Genomic DNA, 22736 nt, shown 5'->3' on the forward strand with positions numbered 1-22736 from the left:
CTCCCAGAGTGCTGGATTACAGGCGTGAGCCACTGCACCCAGCCCTCGCATTTTCTTGTTTATCTTATGGCCGGTATTCTTTCCTTCTTTGAAGACCCTAAACACTTTTAAAGTCATTTGTGGGTTGTGCTGTTTATTTTTATTGTGTTGGTAAATTCATCCACTGTTTCTCATGATCCTATAGTTTGCAGGCTCATTTTGAGTAAGAGTCCCCCACTCCCAGGCCTTTCAAGCCTCTCCCTGTAACCTCTTAATGATTTTGTGATTCCTTCTACCTGGCCCTCTCAGGGCTCCAGCACAAGTTTTTGGTAGCATGATACTAACATTTCAGACTTTCCATCCTTCAGTGATTGGGGATTTTCCAGGACAAGTCACTGAGTTCATGAAAGTTCTGGCTGTGATTCCCTCTGTCTTTTCTTTCTGACTTTATAATTGCAATGCTATAAAGTCTTTAGCTTTAGGCAGAAGTCTCAGCCTTATTTTCTCAGCCTCCTTTCTAAAGTGGGAAGCCTTACTCCAGCTGCTGCATTCACAAGTCTGAATTTAGTTCCCTGCCTGTAGGGCACTTTGTCAGCCTCTCTGTTGCCTTGAAGGAGCTACTGCTGCCTGCTTTTGGACCTAGTGGCACAGCCATGACCTGACTTCGTGATTCTGTTCTTTTCTGGTCCAAAGAGATGTATATCTTATTTCTATATGCACATGTGTCTTTTTTGTCATCCTATTTTGTATTTTATCTAATCATTGCTCTGTCTTTGGGACAGTTAGGATAACAGGAACCTGAAAGCGTGTGTTTTTTTTTTTTTTTTTTTTTTTTGAGACAGGGTCTTGCTCTGTTGCCCAGGCTGGAATGCAGTGGCATGATCATAGTTCACTGCAGCCTCAACCTCCTGGGCTCAAGCAGTCTTCCTAACTCAGCCTCCTTAGTAGCTGGGACTACAGGCACATGCCACCACACCCAGCTAATTTTTTTTTTTTTTTCTTTAGTAGAGAGGGAGCCTCCCTATGTTGCCCAGGCTGGTTTTGAACTCCTGGGGCTCAAGCAGTCTTCCCACCTTGGCCTCTCAAAGTGCTGGGATTATAGGCATGAGCCACTCACTGTGCCTGGCTTCAATACCAACTTTTAAGAGAAGCCTTTTGCTCACACTTTTCTGGCTGACTCCTAGTTAACCCCAGATATTATATCTGTGCCCTTTGGTGCTGCATAATGTACCATTCATGGTACCTTGCAGTGTGTGCCAGTCACATATTGAGTTGAATAAGAGGTAGGTAGCTATGTAAGATTTAAAAATTCAATTGAATTAGATTTCTGGGAAGAACACTGTCTTATAGTGCCCTGATTAACCATATAAGCACATGAGACTTTATCCTTTAGTCATTTGGGAGTTTTAAAGCCACTGGCAAAGTATGCCACTATTTTACCTGAAAGAAGTGTATGCATTTTTTTGAAACTAGGAAGGTGGAGGCAAGAAAATTCTTAAGGAAGGTGTTTGGAATCATTTATATTTGAGAGGAGGATGAGTGCTCCAATAAGCATAATGAGGATAAGGGGCAATGATTGCTTGAGGAGATAGTATTAGGTAGCATTGGAGGGTCATAATGACGAATATGGAATCAGTAGGGGAAGCCACATTTCCAAGTGTAAGTGAAAAGGGTAAATGACAGTATTAGAGATGGAACTAGGAGACCACTTACCTTTTACTAAGATCACCTCCCTGTCCTTTTCTCTTTATTGTCTGTGCTCTTCTGGATCCCTTCTTTGTCCTTGTAATTTTTAATCTATTTCCTGGTCCTAATGTGAAACTGAGGTATCAAGTTAATGAATTTAAATTCCCCCAACTTTTTTTTTTGGTTGAGTTCACCCTTTTATAATTTTTCCAATCCATCTTTCCCTGCCAGAATGTTGCTTTATTCAGCCTGTCTGCAACGTGGATCGTGTTATTCCACAAATTAGCCCTCAATTCAGTTTTATCTTTCTTGGTTTTAACTATTTCCCGAGATACAGCATCTGTTATAAATTAATTTATTTTCATTTATAGGCAATGTATATCAAATAAGCTTGAATAATTGCAGCAATAAGAATAAATGTTTGTGTTAAATGTCTTTTTCAACATAAGTAGTAACTCATTGACAGATGTTGCCCTAGTCCGCTCAGGCTGCTATAATGAAATACAATAGGCTAGATGGCTTATAAATGACAGAAATTTATATCTCACAGTTCTGGAGGTTGTGAAGTCCAAGAGCAAGGCAACGGCAGATTTGGTGTTTGGTGAGGGCCTGCTTCCTCATAGGTGGCCTCCTTCTCACTGTAACCTCAGGTGACATAAACACTCAGTTCATTACCTTTCATCCCTATTCCCATCCCAAAATTCATGTCCTTCTCACAAACAAAATACATCATTTCCATCTCAATAGTCCCAAAGTGTTCACTTATTCCAACATTAACTCGAAAGTTTAAAGTCCAAAGACTCATCTGAATATAGTCATGCATCATTTAACAATAGGAATACATTCTGAGAAATGTGTTGTTAGGTGATTTCACCATCGTGTGAATATCATAATAGTGTATTTGCAGTAACCTAGATGGTATAGCCCATTACACACCTCGGCTATATGGTATAGCCTATTGCTCCTAGGCTACAAGCCTGTACAGCATGTGACCGTATGGAATACTATATATAATTGTAACACAATGGCAAGTATTTCTGTATTTGAACATATTTGAATATAGAAAAAGCACAGTAAAAATATGGTATTATAATTGGGACTACTGTCATATATGCATTACATCGTTGACTGAAACATCATTGGAGCATATGACTGTGTCATTTAAATCAGATATGGGTGAGATTCAAGATATAATTTGTCCTGAGGCAAATTTTCCTTTAGCTGTGAGCCTGTGGAATCAACCAAGTTAGGTGCTTCTAAAATACAATGGTAGAACAAGAACAGGACACACATTTTTATTCCAAAAAGAAAAAGGAGTGACAATTCTTGAGCATGTCCAAAACCTGAAGGCTTGAAAATGATCTTTAGCTGCATTCTCTGCTCTTCAGGCACACTGGGGCTGCCGTTCCACCTTCTGGGCACACTGGAGTGGAGGCTCCATCCCTGCAGTTTTGCTGGCCAGTGATTGGATCCCTAAGCCTCCAGGCAGTCCTGCCCCCATGGCTTTCTTGGGCCTTGTCCTAGAAGCAGCTGTTTGTGGTGGCCTTTCCCTTGTGGTGGTTCCTTACCTGGGTTGTGTGCCTGTGGCTCCATCCTTCGATACCTAGGGGGAGGTAGCCATGCTCCCCAGGCGGGTGAATTCTGGGGCTCAGCAGAGATAGCATACACGGATGCTGCCAAATGCCTGAGCCCTCTGAAGTGGTGACCACTGCATGTGTACCACACCTGGGCCTTCCGGAGCCAGCCTCACCTTGTGCTGCTGAGGAGCAGGGTGCCAGACTGCAGGGAGTGGAGTGTGTGAGCACAGGTGGCTTCTCTTTTGAAACCACTCTGATGATCTCTGAATTGCCTGTCAGGGAGGGTGGTCGTTCTTTTCTTGTCTTGGACAATAGCTCCTGGCTCTGTTTATTTGGCTGACTTTATGCCTTATCAGTTGGTCCTTTTGCTACACCCTTGATATTCTCTCCTCCCAAACTCTCTTTCTTGTTTGTTACAATATAGACAGGGTGAGAGTTTGCCAAATTTTTAAGTTCTGCTTCCTCTCCCATGAACAATTCCACCTTTAATTTCTCTTGTCTTGCATTTTACTATAAGCAATCAAGAGAAGCCAAGCCATACCTTCAACAGTTTGCTTAGAAATTTCCTTGCCCAAATATCCTCATTTTCATCTGAGACCTCATCAGAATGGCCTTTACTGTCATATTTATACCAACATTCTGTCAGGATTATTAAGTATTCTTTAAGAAGTCTGAAGCTTTCTCTATAGCTTTCCTGTTTTCTTTCTGAGCCTCACCAGAATTGCTCTTTATGAGCCATTCACAGCTATGTATCCCTTTTGTAGCATGCACCTCCATACTCTTACAGCTTTTACTCACTACCCACTTCCAAAACTGCTTCCACATTTTTACATGTTTGTTACGATAGCACCCCCAGTTCTTGGTGTCAATTTCTGTCTTAGTCTGTTTGAGCTGCTGTGACAAAATACCATACTCTGGGTACTTTATAAACAGTTCTCACAGTTCTGGAGACAGAGAAGTCCAAGATCAAGGCATCAGCAGATTCAGTGTCTGGGGAGGGCCTTGTTCTTTGATAGATAGTGGTCATCTCACTGTAACCTCATATGGCAGAAGGGGTGAGGGATCTTTATGGGGTCTCTCTTATAAAGGCACTAATCCCATTCAAGAGGGCTCTGCTGTTGTGACCTGATCACCTCCCAGAGGCCCACCTCCTAATACCATCACCTTGGGAATTAGGATTTCAACATATGAATTGGGATGGGAGGGGGGATGTAAATATTCGCCCAATTTCAGTTATTATATAATTATTCTTTACAACACTGTGAACCATCAGGTTTTTGGCATATAACATTTAAGTTTGTTTAAATAAACTAAGAAAAAGGTGAGAGACTTATTCAAAGTGAATTTGTGATAATTATGAAAAATAAGTTGCCAGTCATTCCATTTAGTTTCTACACCATTGCTTTATTTGGTGAAAGATAAGTTTAGTTTTATAAATAACAATGGAGATTTAAAAGTTAGATGTAAATTAAACAGAGCTTAAAACTACTAATCTGTAAAATTATTTTAATTGGAAAAGCTTGAAACTTCTGAGTGTGTGAGTTAATATTACAAAGTTGACAGAATCTTAACCCTGCTGCGTTACTATGTATGTAAGCTATCTTTTTATTTAGTTTTTGTTTTTAGCCTTTTGTGTCTTTATATTTAAATATGTCTTGTAAGCAGAATATAGTTATTCTTTATCAATCGGAGCATTTAGTTCACTTACATGTATTGTAATTATTGACATATTTAGGTTTACATCTACCAGATTATTATTTGCTTTCTATTTGTTCCATCTGTCCTGTATTTTTTTTTTTTTGGCTTTCTTTTAGATTGGTAGATTTTAGATTGATTTTAGATTTATATTGGTTTTATTCTCTTAACTGATTTTTTTTTTTTTTTTTTGAGACGGAGTCTCGCTCTGTCGCCCAGGCTGGAGAGCAGTGGCGCAATCTCGGCTCACTGCAAGCTCCGCCTCCCGGGTTCACGCCATTCTCCTGCCTCAGCCTCTCCGAGTAGCTGGGACTACAGGCGCCCGCCACCACACCCGGCTAATTTTTTGTATTTTTAGTAGAGACGGGGTTTCACCGTGGTCTCGATCTCTTGACCTCGTGATCCGCCCGCCTCGGCCTCCCAAAGTGCTGGGATTACAAGCGTGAGCCACCGTGCCCGGCCCTCTTAACTGATTTTAATGGACACTTGGCATTACTTCATGCAGTCTCACTTTATCAAACTCTTAATACAAAAGTGTATTTTTGGGAGGCCGAGGCGGGTGGATTAGGAGGTCAGGAGTTCAAGAGCAGCCTGGCCAAGATGGTGAAACCCCGTCCCTACTAAAAATATGAAAATTAGCTGGGGGTGGTGGCAGGTGCCTGTAATCCTAGCTACTCGAGAGGCTGAGGCAGAGAACTGCTTGAACCCGGGAGGCAGAGGTTTCAGTGAGCCGAGACTGCACCACTGCACTCCAGGTTGGGCGACAGAGTGAGACTCCTTCTCGAAAAAAAAAAAAAAAGAAAAAAAATTGTACTTTTATCTTTTTTTGGACAATACAGGATTCTTAGAACATGTTAAGTCCATTTAACCGCCTCTCAACATATCTGTTGCTGTTGTTACTTTCAGGTACTATGAGTATTTTTAACTTTACAGATACTATTGTTTAATGCAGTCATTAGCTCTCACCACACATTCCACCCCCTGCTCTTTTTTTTCTTCATTTTTTTCCCCTACATTTTGGGTTTTATCTGAGATCATTTGTCTTTTTCCCAAAGAACACTGTTATCTCTTCACCTGGCTAATTTTTGTATTTTTAATAGAAACAGTGTTTCACCATATTAGCCAGGCTGGTCTTGAACTCCTGACCTCATGATCTGCCTGCCTCCACCTCCCAAAGTGCTGGGTGTGAATCGCCACGCCCAGCCCAAAATGGTCTCTTTTAAGGCTAAGTTGTTTTTATGATTTTCTCTTAGTCTTTCATATTTAGGAGCTTTACATAGATATGATTTTCTTTTTATTTTGCTTGGGGTTCCCGAAGTTTCTTAAATTTGGAGCTTCATGTCTTCTATCAGTTTTGGGAAATTCTTAGCTGTATTCTCTTCAAACATTATTCCTGCCTTCATTATCTCTCCTTCTGGGACTCCATTTATGTTTGTGTATGATCTTTTCGCTTTTATTCTCTTATGAATAAATTTCTATCTTTTTGTCTCTCTGTGCTTTCTTGTTGATGTTTTTTCTATAACCCACCTTCTAATTCACCCATTCTTTCTTTAACTGGGTGTTATCTGACATTAAATTTATCTTTTTAATACTTAATATAATTAATTAAGGGGTGGGAGTTAGGAAAAATATCTATCTACAAAGACTCCTTAGGGGATTTTTTTTTTTAAGTTGAGAAGTATTGCCTTAGGGGCATAAGCCCGCATTTGGGGAGCTCAATAGGATTTACCTTGGAGCAGACTTTGACTTGTGCTCCCTCTTCAGCCCCATTTTCTGGATTGTACTTCTGCTACTTATGCCTTTTGGCCCTATGTGAGTAGCCTCTCTGAAGCATCTTTTGAAAACCAACTTCCCATCTTTGTGAAATAGCAGATGGGCTGAAGAAGGGAATTTGAAGGTCTAACTCCTCTTTATAAATCTTTTAACTGGTTCTTGTTTTCAATTCCACCCTAAAACCCATTTGTTAAAAATAACCAGTGTCTCTAACTGCTGAACTTTTCTAGGGCTTTGTAATGTAAATCAGCATTTTTTTCCCCTTGATTTCCCTTCCTTCTGTAGGTACTTAGCAAAGTGAAGGAAGTTGGAACTCAAGACCATTAGTTTCATCCATCTGCCTCCACCTTCCAACATTTTGTTGATATCCCTTGTTTGCGTTTGATACTGGTGGGCTGGAGGGGGTCTCCAAATGCTGGTGGGAACTTGACCCCAGCCAGTGTCTGTGTCCCGAGGCTCTTGACACCATCATGCCAAGGAATTGAAGGATGAGTCAGAAAATAGTGAAAATACGGAGATTTATTGCAAAACAAAAGTACACACTCAAGAAAGGGGACTGCAGGCATACTCAAGAGACATTCCCACATTGGGGTTTGGGATTTTTATCTTTATGGGTTTCTTTAATCAAAAGGTGGAATATCTGTGAAGATAACTGGAAAAAGGTGGAGATTTCTCAGAACTGGTGTGCTACCCACTTTTACACCAAATATGGGTGTTCCTGGAACTGTCATGACACTAGTGGGTGTGTGACTTAGTATGTTAATGAGCATATGATGAGGTCCTAGGTGAAACCTAGGTCAATTCCATTGCTATGTTGGGTCCAGTTGGTCCCAACCTGGTTTTTCAGGGTCTTATCAGTCCCTAGTTTCTGCAGCCATTTCAGCAGTTTCTTTTTTGCTGGTCATGTGAAACTGCTGCCTGGAATTTTCTATTCTCCTGTGACCACCCTGTATTATTCCTGTCTCATCATTACCTCCTCTTGAATTTATTTTCTCCGTGTGAATTTATCCTTAAAAAAAAAAAAAAATTTTTTTTTTTTTTACTGTCATCTTAGTAGTATTTGAGAAGGGATCAGAAATAAATGCTTATGTTAGATCCTCTGTGTTTACCAGAAGTTATAGAACTTTCTTTTCAATAATGCTCACTGTCCACTATTCATTATGTTATATATTCCCAAGGCATTTATTGGTAATTACCAAACAAAAGTCATTTTAATTTTACCCATTTGTGTTGTATAATAAAAATTCCATCTGATGCAACACTAAGTCTACATTACATTTTTTCTGGGGTAGGTGTTTCTCTTTCAGGTCAAAGCTGGAAATACTGGTAGGACTCATAAAAGCAAATGCTATATAGTATTTTTGTGCTTAGCAAAAGGCATTTTTATTTTATCTATTATCTGAAATATTAAACAGTTTCAGTGACCTTCATTTAAATGATTTGAGAATGAGACTGATGAAACATTTAATAGTTATTTATTAGGATATTGTGGTGGTGACTAAATTTCAGGATATCAGGTCTATGGATGAAGTATTTGAAGCTTGAGTATGTTTAAAATATTATAGGATGGCCAGGTGCAGTGGCTCATGCCTGTAATCCCAGCACTTTGGGAGGCCAAGGCGGGCAGATGTCTTGAGTCTAGGAGTTCGGGACCAGCCTGGGCAACGTGGTGAAACCCTGTCTCTACAAAAAAATACAAAAATTAGCCTGGCCTGGTGACAGGTGCCTGTAGTCCCAGCTACTCGGGAGGCTGAGGTGAGAGGATTGCTTGAGCCCAGGAAGTGGAGGTTGCAGTGAGCCGAGATCATGTCACTGTACTCTAGCCTGGGTAACAGAATGAGACCCTGTCTCAAAAAAAATTATAGGTAAGTGAAGTTGAAAGATAGCAATATCTGCACAATGTTTTATCATAATTAAAAATATACCCATGTTTAAATGAAGCCTAATTACTGACATATAATCAAAAATACTATTTGGATCTAGTTTTTAATGGAGATGAAATTCACAGAGCATAAAATTAACCATTTTAAAGCAAACAATTCAGTGGCATTTAGTATGTTGACAATGGTGTGCAGCCATCAATCACCCCTGTCTTGTTCCAAAACCTTTTATCACCTCCAAAGGAGACCCTCATACCAGTTAAGCAGTCACTCCTGGCCCCTGGCAACCACTGATCTGCTTTCTGTCTATGGATTCACCTATTCTGGGCATTTCATAGAAATGGAATCATACAATATGTGACCTTTTTGTGTCTGATTTCATTCACTTAGCATGCTTTTGAGGTTCATCCATATTGTAGCATGTGTCACTACTTAATTCCTTTTCATATATACAGCATGGACATTAGAAAATTTGATGAGAAATTGTTCCTAATGTGACTAATAAATATAACTTAAGCCAGAGAAAGCCTTTAAAATACTTAGCATTAGTTGTATTTTGTATTAAGATTTTTAAAAAACCTAATTTTGTATGTTTGGTATTTTTCTAATAAGGTATAGGGAACACTATGAGTCTGTGGACCAGTTACCATCATATTATTTCTCAGCTAAAGGCCGTAGTCCTGTCCCCAGCATTATGAGAGAGACTGAGTGGTAGATATTGGTAAAATAGTACAAAGATATTAGTTGCTATAGACCGTTAACAAACACTAGAATGAAATGTTAACCTCTGTTATCTGTATTTTCCTTATGTGAAGTATTTGTTTGTTTATACATATATAGGAACTCTGTGTTCTGAGAAAATTAATATAGGTGATTCTTGGCTAAATGTTAACAGTAGTGTCTAACACTTAGCTATGTGGTAAAGTTTACTGGTATTAATGTATCTTATTTTTAATGTATAATTTACCATTTAAGCAAATTAAGAAAAAAGATTTTCCTTTCTAATAGCTCTGGTACACATAACTTGAGTCTGGTTTGCATTTCTGGGAATCATTTATTGCTACTACATAGAAAATTCTTAGAGCTGTAATTACTACTGAGATTTTTCTGGGCAGATAAGTCATATAATTGGAGATCATATCATACCTTCTTGTATCTTGGAAATCATAGTTGCTTATAACTAAAAGTGCACCATTTGTATTTGTGCTGAGTAGATGAAATGCTGTTGTACCCACAAATAGAGAGATTGAAATCATCCAGATAAATAAGTTTGGGACTGATGTGAGCACCTCCGGATCCCAGACCAGATTTGATTATAATGAAAGCTTTGGGCCTTGTCATAAGTAAATGATCCTTATAATTGAGATGTAGATAGGTATCAAATTAGTGATTATTAGTCTGGAAGACTTAGCTATGTAAGGAATTTGATGATTGTATACATTTATGGCTATTTATATTTTTGGTAGCCTCTTGGGAAAAAAGTTATTTTTCTCACAATAAGTGTCTGAGACTTCAAAATAAGAATATATCAGCATAAGGAAGAGTACATATTTAGTGTTATATTCATATTAGAAAAGAATGTATACTCTTTAATTGCTGATTGTAGCATTCCATATATTCCTGATAAGATCAAGTTTTTAAATCTGTGGTTCAGATTTTTCACATTGTAATGGTTTTTGGGTCTGTTTGTTCTATTAGGTATTAAGAGAGATGTTTTCAGGTTTCCCCTATGACTGCAAATGTGTCCACTTTTCCTTTTAGTTCTGTCGATTTTTGCTTTATGTATTATCATAGTAGATGTGTAGAACTTTTGAATCATTACCTCATTCTGGTGGATTGATCCCTTTATCATGAAATGTCTCTTCTTTGGTAATGCTTCTTGCTTTATAGCCAGCTTTGTTTTACATTAGTGTAGCTGCCCTAGCTTTCGTTGGTTAGTTTTTGCATAATATCTTTTCCATCCTTTTAGTCCCAGTTTTCTCTTTATATTTAAGATAGGAATCTTGTATGTACCAGGTAATTGTATTTTATAATCCAGTTAGTCATCTTTGTCTTTTAATTGGAGTATTTACTCCATTTCCATTTAATGAATTACTAATACAACTGAGCTTGTAAGTTACTATATTTGTTTTCTATTGGTTTCACTTGTTTTATGTTTTTTTCTCATCTTCTTTGAGATTAATTCAAAAAATTTTGTTATTCCAATTTTGTCTCTCTATAAGCTTGTTCCGTTCTCTTTTACTATTCTTTTACTGGTACTCTAGAGATGATAACAAGGATTTTTGGTTTATTAGAGTATAATAAAAATTACTCTTGCCTCTTCACAGGCAATGCTAGGATCTTTGAATGTATTCTACTCACCTTTTCACCTTCTGTGTTATTGTCGCATTTTAATTGAACTCCATATATTTTATTATTTTTTATTAGTAGTATTTTTTAAACTTTTAGGTTCAGCGGTACATATGCAGGTTTGTTACATAGGTAAACCCATGTCACGGGGGTTTGTTGTACAGATTATTTCCTCACCCAGGTACTAAGACTAGTTCCCAATAGTTATTTTTTTCTGATCCTTTCTGTTCTCCCACCTTCCACACTAAAGTAAGCCCTAGGGTTTGTTGAACTGAACTCCATATATTTTAAATCTAATTACACATTATTAAGGTTTTAGTTAGTCATATTCACTTATATTTACTTTTCCTTTGTTCTTTATTTCTTCCTCTATTTCTGTGTTTTGGTTTAAGATTAATTTTCTTTTAGTGCATGTCTGCTTACAACAAATTATTTCCATTTTTATTTATTTGAAAATTTTCTTATTATTTCACCTTCACTTTTGAAGACTGTATCTCCAGTATAGAATTCTAAGTGGGTCTTCCCCCTAGTGCCACCTCGCCCCTCTGGCTGGCACTTTAAAGATGCCACTGCATTGAATTTGAGCTTACATTGTTTATGTTGAGAAATCAACTGTCTTTTTTTGTTTTTGAGATGGAGTCTCACTCTTTCGTCAGGCTGGAGTGCAGTGGCACGATCTCGGCTCACTGCAATCTCTGCCTCCTGGGTTCAAGTGATTCTCCTGCCTCAGCCTCCTGAGTAGCTGGTATTACAGGTGCCTGCCACCACACCCAGCTAATTTTTGTATTTTTAGTAGAGACGGGGTTTCACCATGTTCTCTAGGATGGTCTTGATTTCCTGACCTCGTGATCTGCCCTCCTCGGCCTCCCAAAGTGCTGGGATTACAGGCATGAGCCACTGCGCCTGGCCTACTGTCTTATTTTTTACTCCTTTGCAGGTAATGAGTCTTGTCTGGATGCTTTTAGGTTTTTCTATCTCTGGTTTTTAGGAATTTTGCTATGAGTGATGAGAGTTGGTTTTCTTTGTATTTATCCTACTTGGGATTTGTAGCCCCTCCTAAATTTGTGATTTGAGTCTTTCATTGTTTTTGGAAAATTACCAGCCCTTAGCTCTCAAATGTTGCAAATGCCACATTCGTATCTCCTCAGCAGGTTTAATTTATGTGGAGATTTAAGTTTTCTATCCTTTTTTTGCTTTCTTCCCTTCAGTTTGGACATTTTCTACTTACCTATCTCTGCTTCACTAATTCTCTTTCCAGCTCTGTCCAAAAGACAGTTTTAAACCTATCTTTGAGTTCTTAATTTCAGTTATATATTTTTCACTTTCATTTGATTCTCTTTAAATAGATAATAGATGGTGAAATTCTACATTTCATCATCTGTTTGGACATATTAATTACGTTATTACTTAAAGTTCATGCCTGAGAAACCCCCATACTGAACTATCGTTGGGTCTGTTTCTGTTGGAATATTTTTCCTGTTTCTATTTCTTGATATGTCTGGTAACATTTGGTCAGATGCCAGGTATTATGTATAAAAACTTCAGAGGCTCTAGATATCTTCCCTCACTGAAGATTAATTTTATCTTCTGGGAGGCTTTTAGAGTAGGGCAGATTGCCTCAGTCCAGAGAGCCACTGAGTTGCCTTAAGGTAGGGTTGCAAAATGTGTGAAACCTCTTTTAACTCTTGGTTCACACCTCCTGGCTTTGTGAGCTGTAGCCCTCCAGAGGTCGCAACTGAAGGCCTAGGTTCCTCGTCTCCCCAGCACCACAGGACTACCAGAAATTTCTGTTGCTCACTTGTTTATTTTTTTGTTTTGGTTGTTTTGCTGCTTTATGCTTTGCTTTTTAGCCTCTTGTACTATGTAATTTAAAAATTTGTCAAATGTCTTTAAGGGAAAACTGTCAAGTGTTGAGGTCACATCTCTGCACCTCCCTTCTTTCAGGAACCTTGGCAGCTCTGAACTTCAGTTTTTGCCTCCAATCCTTTGAAATTGCTGAAAGCTCTGATGACTTCTCTGCCTCTAACAGCTGCCCTTGCTTGGCCTGGGTTCCACTGGACTTTGCCCCACGCACCTTTTTTTCTTTGCTGATTTTGCTTTGTATCCTTTCACTGCAATAAGTCATAACTGAATTCGACTGCTCAGTCCTGTGAGTCTTCCTAGCAAATCACTAACCCTAAGGTGGTCTTGGGACCCCTGATAAGCATGTTCATTCTGAATTTCTGTAAAGGTTGATTATCCCAGAGATTCTAATGTTCTACTGAGAATGATCAGAGACAGATGGTATTGTGATCCTTTTATGGATGTATGCAGCTGAGGCTCAGAGAGAGAAATTTACCTGAGGCCATCCATCTAGAAATTCCTGTCAGAATCAGGAATTGGATTGAGGTCTAACTCTAAAATTCACGTTCCTTTATTGTATCTTGTATCCCCCAAGTATGTAACCAAAATTAATACAATATAATGGTTTCAATTTTTGAAATGCTCTTGTCTAATTTGGATAATTTAATCATTTAACATTTTCGTTATGTGTAAGGAATGTTTTAGTTCAATGGCAAAATAAGTTGGAGCTTAGTGACATAGTTAATTGCTGCTTCCCAAAGCCAGCTTAGTGATACAGCTGCTCCTTGACTTACAGTGGGATTATGTCCCGATAAACCCATCATAAGTTGAAAATACCATAAGTTAAAAGCCTGTTTCCTATACCTAAGTACCAAACATCATAGCTTAGCCTAGCCTATGTTAAACATACTCAGAACACTTAAACAGTAGCCTGCAGTCAGGCAAAATAATCTAAGGCAAAGCCTGTTTTATAATAAACTGTTGGATATCTCAAGTAATTTATTGAATATTATACTGAAATAACGGAATGGTTTCGCACAATTGTAAAGTCAAAAAATTTTAAGTTGAACTGTTACAAGTCAGGGACTGTATTGTACTTTTCAACAAAAGTACAAATAAATTAGCAAATTTCTTTTTTTTTCAAATAGATATATTTTCTCGTTGGATATTCTGTATGCTAGTTCTGTGTGTGTATGCATGTACGTCTATGTGCTGTAACCATTTAAGCCTGACAGAAATTGTTACTTGTATTTTCTATGGATAACTTTGTTTACTTTGTGATATTTTTAGGAGATACTATATTTATCTCTCACAAGATAGGAATAAAATTTTATAAATTATATAAATGAAGCATCTTCTGGTATTTGAACAAATAGAAAGATTTTCTTTCACCCTAAATCTGACATTTCAGTACAAGAAAATCAGACACAATCAGCAATTCACAAATTGCCAATAATTTAGGCAATGGCATATTTTTCTGTTTCTGCATCATTTTCAAAAATTTTCCCCCATGATATTTTATTATGCTATCTTAAAACAGGTAGGTTATTCTCAAGAGTTAAGAGTGCAGAGTTAAAGGAGGGTTCTGAGGTGCAAAGGTAGACAGAGTATTTTTCATCCTATTGGCTTGAGACAGGCCATTGCCTGCGTTCTTCAGGAACTGAGAAAGGTTGATTTAGTGTTTTCTTTAACAAGGTAGGCTTTATTATTGTCATAATATGAGCCCAGCAACTTTGTGAGATAGGTGAGAATGATATTGTTATCTCCGCTTTACACTGAGAAACCTGTGCTCGGAGAGAGGAAATGGCTTGCTCTGGGTCACAACTGGTGAATACAATAGAGGCACAACCCAGAATTTCCAACTCCATGGGCAGTGTTTTGCTTTCCTTGTGCCTGTTGTAGGTCATGGAGCTGAAGATCTACATTCTGGTGTCTTGGATGGCAAATCAGCTCTCATGGAAGGAGATGGCATATATTTGAGGGAGAACGGTGAATTTTTTAGGTTTAGTTTTGTGTTATACTTAATAGCTTAATGTGAGGGTAGCCAGAAAACTTTCTGAATCTGCATAAACATTTTTTGTTCTCTTTAGAAATCAGTTGGAATTATAAACCTTTTCTGCATCATAATGATACCATACAGCAGAGAATTTCAATGCATTCATCCTGTCAGAAAGACTCTGGGTGAAAGTTTTGATGTTTTTCTTGAAGCAGCATGACAGGATTTGGTTTTGGACTAAAATGCTGTTTTCTTTAGAATGAAATGTTTCTTAATTGTTTTTGGCTTACTCTATTCAGAGTAGAAGGATAGATGTTAAGGCAGGTGTACACAGGGCAGCTGTTAGAAAAGGACGCAGAACAAGCCAAAAGGAGTAAACTTATCTGAAGAAAATGGGGGAAGCAAGGAAACAGTGGCGTTAATACAAAGTAATCATGACGAGAAATAATTAAGTATTGGTTAGACTTTTTTTTTCTTATGATTGTAAGAATTTTTGGACTCCTATCTGCTTATTTAAAGCGATTATTTTATAAACATAGGGCAAGTGACCTTGAAGTCTTTTTTTATTTATTTTTTTATTTTATTTTTATTTTTATTTATTTTTTTATTAATTTTTTTGCACACAAAACAATAAACATTTTCTAGAAATACAAACAAAAAGATGCATATCAAACATATTAGGAAGGTTGCACATGGGAAGACGGGGAATAGAAATGGGGGGTGGGAATTAAAGAAAATAAATGAGAGAGAGACTTTGTATGGATCAATGATAATAACTCAATCCTCTATTTGACAAAGAACAAGGAGAAGGAAGAGGACGAAAAAGAAAGTGGGATAAAGGATCAGAAAGGGAGGAAAATAGAAAAAATTAGAGTATGACTTCAGGGTAAACCTGTTTTGTTGTCGCTGGGTTGGTTGGTTGGTCTGTCTGTTGTATTTTTCATATGTTTCGCCATGTTGGCCAGGCTGGTCTCTAACTCCTAGCCTCAAGTGATCAACCCGCCTCGGCCTCCCAGAGTGCTGGGACTACAGGCGTGAGCCACCACGTCCAGCCCCCACATTGCGTCTGGCCTCTGTGGTAGACCTCCCAGACGGGGCGGCCGGGCAGAGGCGCTCCCCACATCCCAGACGGGGCGGCCAGGCAGAGGCGCTCCTCACATCCCAGACGATGGTCGGCCGGGCAGAGGCGCTCCTCACATCCCAGACCATGGGCAGCCGGGCAGAGGTGTTCCTCACATCCCAGACGGGGCGCCCGGGCACATCCCAGACGGGCGGCCGGCAGAGGCGCTCCTCACTTCCCAGACGATGGGCGGCCGGGCAGAGACGCTCCTCACTTCTTTCCAGACGGGGCGGCCGGGCAGAGGCGCTCCTCACATCCCAGACGATGGGCCGCTGGGCAGAGACGCTCCCCACCTCCCATATGGGGCGGCGGCCGGGCAGAGGCTGCAATCCCAGCACCCTGGGAGGCCAAGGCAGGCGGCTGGGAGGCGGAGGCTGCAGCGAGCCAAGACCACGCCACTGCACTCCAGCCCAGGCAACACCGAGTACCGAGTGAGCGAGACTCCATCTGCAGCCCCAGCACCTCGGGAGGCCGAGGCGGGCAGACCAGTGGAGGTCAGGAGCTGGAGACCAGCCCGGCCAACGTGGCGAAACCACGCCTCCAGCCAAAGGACAAAAACCAGGGAGGGGTGGTGGCGCGCGCCCGCAATCCCAGGCAGCCGGCAGGGCGAGGCAGGAGAATCACGGGAGCCGGAGGCAGGGAGTCTGCAGCGAGCCGACTATACTCCAGCCTGGGCAACAGAGGGAAGAAAGGAAAAGAAAAGAGAAGGGAAAGGGAAGGGGAAGGGAAGGGGGAGGGGAGGGGAAGGGAAGGGAAGGGAGAAAAGAGGGGAGGGGAGGGGAAAGGAAGGAAGGAAGAGAAGAAAGAAGGAAGGAAGGAAGGTCGAAGTCTTTTTTTTAAGTGAAGGTTTTGTGAGAATCATAGGAAATAATGTCTATGAAAGCATTTCCTACATTGTAAAGTGCTCAAAACATACGTTAAAATTATTAATAAAAGCAAAGATGAATTGCTGTGATTGGTCTTGTGCCTTGAAGTTTGTTCACTAAAGTAAAATCCGTGGGATAAAAATTGAGGATCTCGTCAACCTCAAGGCTTCTCATAGAGTTTAGCAAACATTTATTGAGGTGCCTGCAATGTGTCATGCCCTTCTGGAAGCTGACAGGAGGTACTCAGATGGGTAAGTCACAGTTCTTGATCTTAAAGGCACTTGTGATTTAGTACTGAGAATATAGGCACACAAATGAGTGGTTTCAATTGCATACATGAAGTTATCAGATGGAATGTGCAAGGTACAAAGGGAATATAGAGAAAGGACACATATCCCAAGATGAGCTTTAAGGACAAACATCTGAGGATGAGACTGAGCTGTGTTTTGAAAAAATAAAGAGTATTTAGGGGAAGAAAGATGTGAAGTATACCTGCATTTGTCCATTATAAAGGTATTCCTTTATAGCAACTGGGTACTTATAAACTGAGACTGGGTAATTTATGAAGAAAAGAGGTTTAATTGGCTGGTGGTTCTGCAGGCTGTACAGGAAGCATGGTGCCCCCGTCTGCTTGGCTTTTGGGAAGGTCTCAGGGAGCTTTTACTCATGGTGGAAGGCAAAGCGGGAGCAGACATGTCACATGGCGAGAGGGGGAAGTGCCCCACACTCTTTAAACAACCAGATCTCGCATGAACACAGAGTGAAAACTCATTGCTGCGAGAGGGACACCAAGCCATTCATGACCCAAACACTTCCCACCAGGCCCCACCTCTGACACTGGGCATTACATTTCAACATGAGATTTGGAGTGGACACACATCCAAACCCTATCAATACCTTATGCAGAGGAAACCGTGCTGGTGAAGGCTTGCTGTATGAAATGTGAGGCGTGGAGTGGTCAGGATATTGAGTGGCAGGACTTGCTTGTAGTGAACTTTGGTTTGCATGACTCACGGAGTGAATGATACTGAGCATACTGGAAGAGGATTGGGCTTGGTGGGGAGAACAGTGAGTTTTCCAGATGCTACTTTTGAGGTGCATGTGAGACAGTCATGGGACTATATCTGGCAAGTCCATGCATGTGCAGAAGTTCAGTGGAGAAGTTGGGGCTAGAATTTGGATTTGGAAATAATGAGAATACAGATTAAAATAGATGAACTTGTTCAAAGAGGGCATGCTTATAAGAGCTGTTGGCTAAGAAAATATTTTTATAAATACAGTGCCTAGGTTTGAGGAATGCATAGAGGATGAGGAGCACATGATCACCATTGAGAAGGGACAGAAAGGAATTAAGCAAACTAGAATAGAAGGGTATCAGAATTTTCACCACCACGAAGTACAGTGGAGAGAGCTAGTAAAAATGGACTGGAAAATGGTGATTGGAATAGCAGTCTGAATGCTAGTTTTAGTGGAATGTTGGGGGATGTAATCTGTTTTTCTCTTTCCCCTGTCTCAGTATTTATTCCCCTAGCTCCTTCCAGATCCCCTGATATCTTTCTCTCTCTCTCTCTGTCTCTCTCATACACACACACTCTTACACACACTTGTGTATACCTCTTTCCACCGCTAACTTCCTCCTCTTTGCACACTCAGCCTGACTAATGTGCTTGAGCTAGCACTGTTGGGCCCATCACAATAGCTCGATGTGTGCTGTATACTTCAGCTCCAGTGTAGACCTTAATGAAGCTTTGGCTAGGAACATGATTTTATTAGGACCTGGAGAAACAAGAGTCAAATGTTAGGGCCATTGTGGGTTATAGGAATGGAATCAGAGGAGTGGACCAGTTCCATACTCTTAACAGAATGGGTGATTTCAAGAAATGAATGGAGTTCTTCTCATAGTCAACGTGATGAATGAGCCAAGATCAAGAACTGACAGGATCAGATTATTTTGCTAAGCATTTCTTGTGAAGATGCTTCTTTTGTTTTCCAGGTGCTTGCCTTCCAGGTTGTGCTACTTTGTCTTAAAAGTGCACATCAACACCTGATACCAACATTGCTCTAAGATTCCTTCCTGTCAAGGAAGCTAAACTTATTTAGCTCCATCCTGGGCATCCTTCTTGCTCCTAAATCATACTTCTCTCATTCTGTTTCCTCATTGACTTCAGCTCATAAGACTAGGCTTTTTCTGTAAACCCTTTCCTTTTGTTCAAATTGATTAACTGTAATATTCAGTTTCCCATGGAGAATGAGATCCTTACTCTGATCCCAGTGCGGTGGCTGGGCTCCCAGCAACCAGTTTCACTTATGCCAAGTCTGTTTTCAGATAGGGGGAAAGGTGGGCTGGAATTCCGCTGTCCATAGATCTCTTGAATGATGCGTGCTTCCCTGCCCACCTATCCAACACATGGATTTTGTGTTCTTCCTACCTGTTGGGAGACACTGGCCACTTCTTGTCTATCTGGAAGCAGCCTCTGTAGTTCTGGGTGGTTTCCCCAGCCCCTGTGCTGGCACAGTGCATAACTTTTTAGTATCTGTCTCTTCCTTGCATTTCCATTATCATACCTTCTTGTTATGACTGTCTCCAGGAAGAAAATAAGTATGTGGCAAGAGAAGATTTGTCTTTTCTCCCTTCCCTCTTTTCCCTTTCTTTGCTTCAGTTTTCCATTTATTTTAAGAATCACCTGGGACTCCTCTGAGAATTTGAAATACAAACTCAAGGAGGAAGAATGAATTATTATATTTCGAAAGAAACATGGTAAGTCATTTTAAAAGGCCAAATAAGGTCGGGTGCGGTGGCTCACGCCTGTAATCCCAGCACTTTGGGAGGCCAAGGCAGGCGGATCACTTGAGGTCAGAAGTTGGAGACCAGCCTGGCCAACATGGTGAAACCTCATCTCTACTAAAAATACAAAAATTAGCCAGGCGTGGTGGTGGGGGCCTGTAGTCCCAGCTACTCAGGAGGCTGAGGCAGGAGAATTGCTTGAACCCGGAGGCAGAGGTTGCAGTGTGTGGAGATCTCACCACTGCACTCCAGCCTGGGCAACAGAGAAAGACCCTGTCTCAAAACAACAACAACAACAACAACAACAACAACAACAAAAACAAAACCAAAGCCAAATAATCATTTCTATTAATCTCACTTGTTTCTCTAATGACCTAACAGATTCATACTAAATATTTTAGTTGCAAATTAAAAACTGTTAAATTATTCTTGTGAGTGTTAGGTATGTTGTGAATGAAGTCTCACACAATCCTCCAAGCCACTCAGCTTGATTTATTTGGACTACTCTATCATATTGCAAGCTCTGAACTTTTAAGAGGAAGTTTGCTACATTAGATCAAGGTGGTTTTGCAATGCATTTTTCCTTTAATGAGCAAGATTAAAGCAAGTATAGGAAAAAAGGTACTCTTGCCAGATGAGTCTTGCAAACTTCTCAGAAAATTAGAACCGTACAATCTATTAACTTTCCCATCCCACCTTAACTTCCAGATATCTGGACTGAATTTCATACTCAGTTGCAGGAATTCTCTCAGGTGCCTAATGACGTCTACTTCTCTCTTATTTTAACAGATATTGTTCCTTTTTCATTGTCCGATTTTATAGGTTTTAATTGCATCAGTTATAGGAAATCCTTTTTGGAAGCAGGTGGGAAATAAACAAACATACATCTACATGAAATTAAGGTAGTTTTGATCACTACCTTAGAGATTCTAAAATGTTTCTGTAGTGTTTATTTGATATTGTGTGGGGGGGGATGTAAATCTCACAAATGGGGAGATACCAGAATAATGTGATTTTTCTAGGAAAGAATACATTACAGAACCTAGTAGAAAAGTTGTCTCAGTCCCAAACAACCTACTTCATGAAATATTTAGAAGCACTTAGTGCTTTTAAGCAAATGTCTTATTCTGTGTCCTTAGGGAAAGTAATTAATCTGGGTGTAGAGTGTTCACTTGTTTTTCATTTTTATTCTTGACCTACGGAAACTTGGGGGGTGGGTATATGGGCTGTTTTTATGGCAGCTAATCACTTTATAGACTTAGAGTGAGTGGTTTTAGTGCATTACTCGAGAAGCCAATTAAATGCTCACAGTTTCTTGTAAGGACTATTGAAATTATATTTGCCTGATTTACAGTGATTTAAGTAGAATTAAAAAATAAATCTTAGCCTGCAAATTGATGAAATCTTTCAAAGAAATAACCTGATGAGAGAGTTCACTGTTTTTTAAGCTATCTATCTAATTTTAGGATATATATTGATACTCTTGTAATATAATTAATAAGTCACATTTCACTGCTTATTGTCAATACAAGGAACTTTCACCGATTATAAATTTCAACTTGTTCATTTGGATAAGATTTTTAAAGTTAATGCAGCTTATATTATATTGGAATCAAAGTTAGTCCAGTATGGTGAAATAATCTTATATTAGGACCTTAAGACCTAACGAAGTCTTGTATGTTCTGTGTGTTTTGGCTGCAGCCCTACCACTTATGTTTTGGATGAAGATGAACCTCGATTCCTTGAAGAAGTTGATTACAGTGCAGAAAGTAATGATGAGTTAGATATTGAGTTGGCTGAAAATGTAGGAGATTATGAAACTTCTGCTCAAGAAGAAGTACTTTCTGACTCTGAATTATCAAGAACATACCTACCTTGAGCCTGCTGCCATCTCTTGTTAACTGCAAAGAATAAATGAAACATCTTGGTTTTTATTTCCCAGGAAGCTTGAGAGAAATGAGTTTATACAGAGCTGACTCAAAAAGACAAAGTAACTTGGGCCAGTTTGGTTTCAAGACAATAAATGTGTTATTAATTAATGATAAAATTGGCGCTTGTTTTATTTTAGATATTCAGTGCACCTTATGTAGCATTGAATGATCAAATATTGGATTTACCTTTAAAAAAAACCTGAGTATCATTGCATGAATTTTTATCTCCCTATGGTTATATCCTGCATCAAGTGGATAATTTTGAAGTGTGTTCAGAATATAAAATTGAAATTTTAGAGTTGTTGAAAATCCTGACTTGTTGAAAACTAATATATATGTACATGGATTTCTATAGATGTGTTTGTTTAGAAGTGGGTAGATATTGAAGATAAGACTGTTCTTCAGAATCATGTTAACTATTGGGTTGTGACTGAAGTAATCCAGGGTTTGCCTTGAAACCATTACATTCTACATTTCCCAAATTAAACAAATAAAAACTGTATTAAATGTTGCATTCATTTTGTCATCTTCTTTTTTTTTTGAGACGGAGTCTGGCTCTGTTGCCCAGGCTGGAGTGCAGTGGTGCTGTCTCCGCTCACTGCAAGCTCCACCTCCTGGATTCACGCCATTCTCCTGCCTCAGCCTCCTGAGTAGCTGGGACTACAGGCGCCCACCACCACACCCGGCTAATTTTTTTCTATTTTTAGTAGAGATGGGGTTTCACCGTGTTAGTCGGGATGGTCTCGATCTCCTGACCTCGTGATCCACCCGCCTCAGCCCCCCAAAGTGCTGGGATTACAGGCGTGAGCCACCGTGCCTGGCCTTGTCATCTTCTTTAACCAGCTCAGATTATTTGATGTATAGAACTTTGTGAGAATGTGATAAAAACCCAGAATTGGACACAGTGATAAGAAGTTGTTTTTAAGAAAGTTGGCTAGGCATGGTGGCTCATGCCTGTAATCCCAGCACTTTGGGAGGCTGAGGTGGGTGGGTCACTTGAGGTCAGGAGTTTGGGCCTGGTCAACGTGATGAAACCCTGTCTTTACTAAAAATACAAAAATTAGCCAGGCGTGGTGGCAGGTTTCTGTAATCCCAGCTACTCAGGAGGCTGAGGCAGGAGAATCACTTGAACCCAGGAGGCAGAGGTTACAGTGAGCTGAGATAGTGCCATTGCACTCCAGCCTAGGTGACAGAATGAGACTCTGTCTCAATTTAAAAAAAAAAAAAAAAAAAAAAGCTTAGTATACTACTCTTAAA

At 39.7% G+C, this 22736-nt stretch overlaps 1 protein-coding gene across 6 annotated transcripts in view; it reads left to right on the forward strand.

Moving 5' to 3' along the window:
• Positions 1 to 21993, forward strand: part of AGTPBP1 (ATP/GTP binding protein 1) — a 197102-nt gene extending 175109 nt beyond the window's left edge. For 5 of the 6 annotated variants that reach the window (XM_030809308.1, XM_030809316.1, XM_030809325.1 and 2 more), the window contains one exon: positions 21250 to 21993. In XM_030809308.1, coding sequence (XP_030665168.1) covers positions 21250 to 21427 — 178 coding nt within the window. In that variant the 3' untranslated portion in view covers positions 21428 to 21993. Of the gene's footprint in view, positions 1 to 12883; positions 15364 to 21249 lie in introns of those variants that run through there. The other variant, XM_030809318.1, reaches the window with a different exon arrangement.
• Positions 21994 to 22736: the final 743 nt, after the last annotated feature.

This window comes from Nomascus leucogenys, chromosome 1a, assembly GCF_006542625.1.
Source record: "Nomascus leucogenys isolate Asia chromosome 1a, Asia_NLE_v1, whole genome shotgun sequence".
In the NCBI taxonomy this organism is placed as follows: Eukaryota; Metazoa; Chordata; class Mammalia; order Primates; family Hylobatidae; genus Nomascus; species Nomascus leucogenys.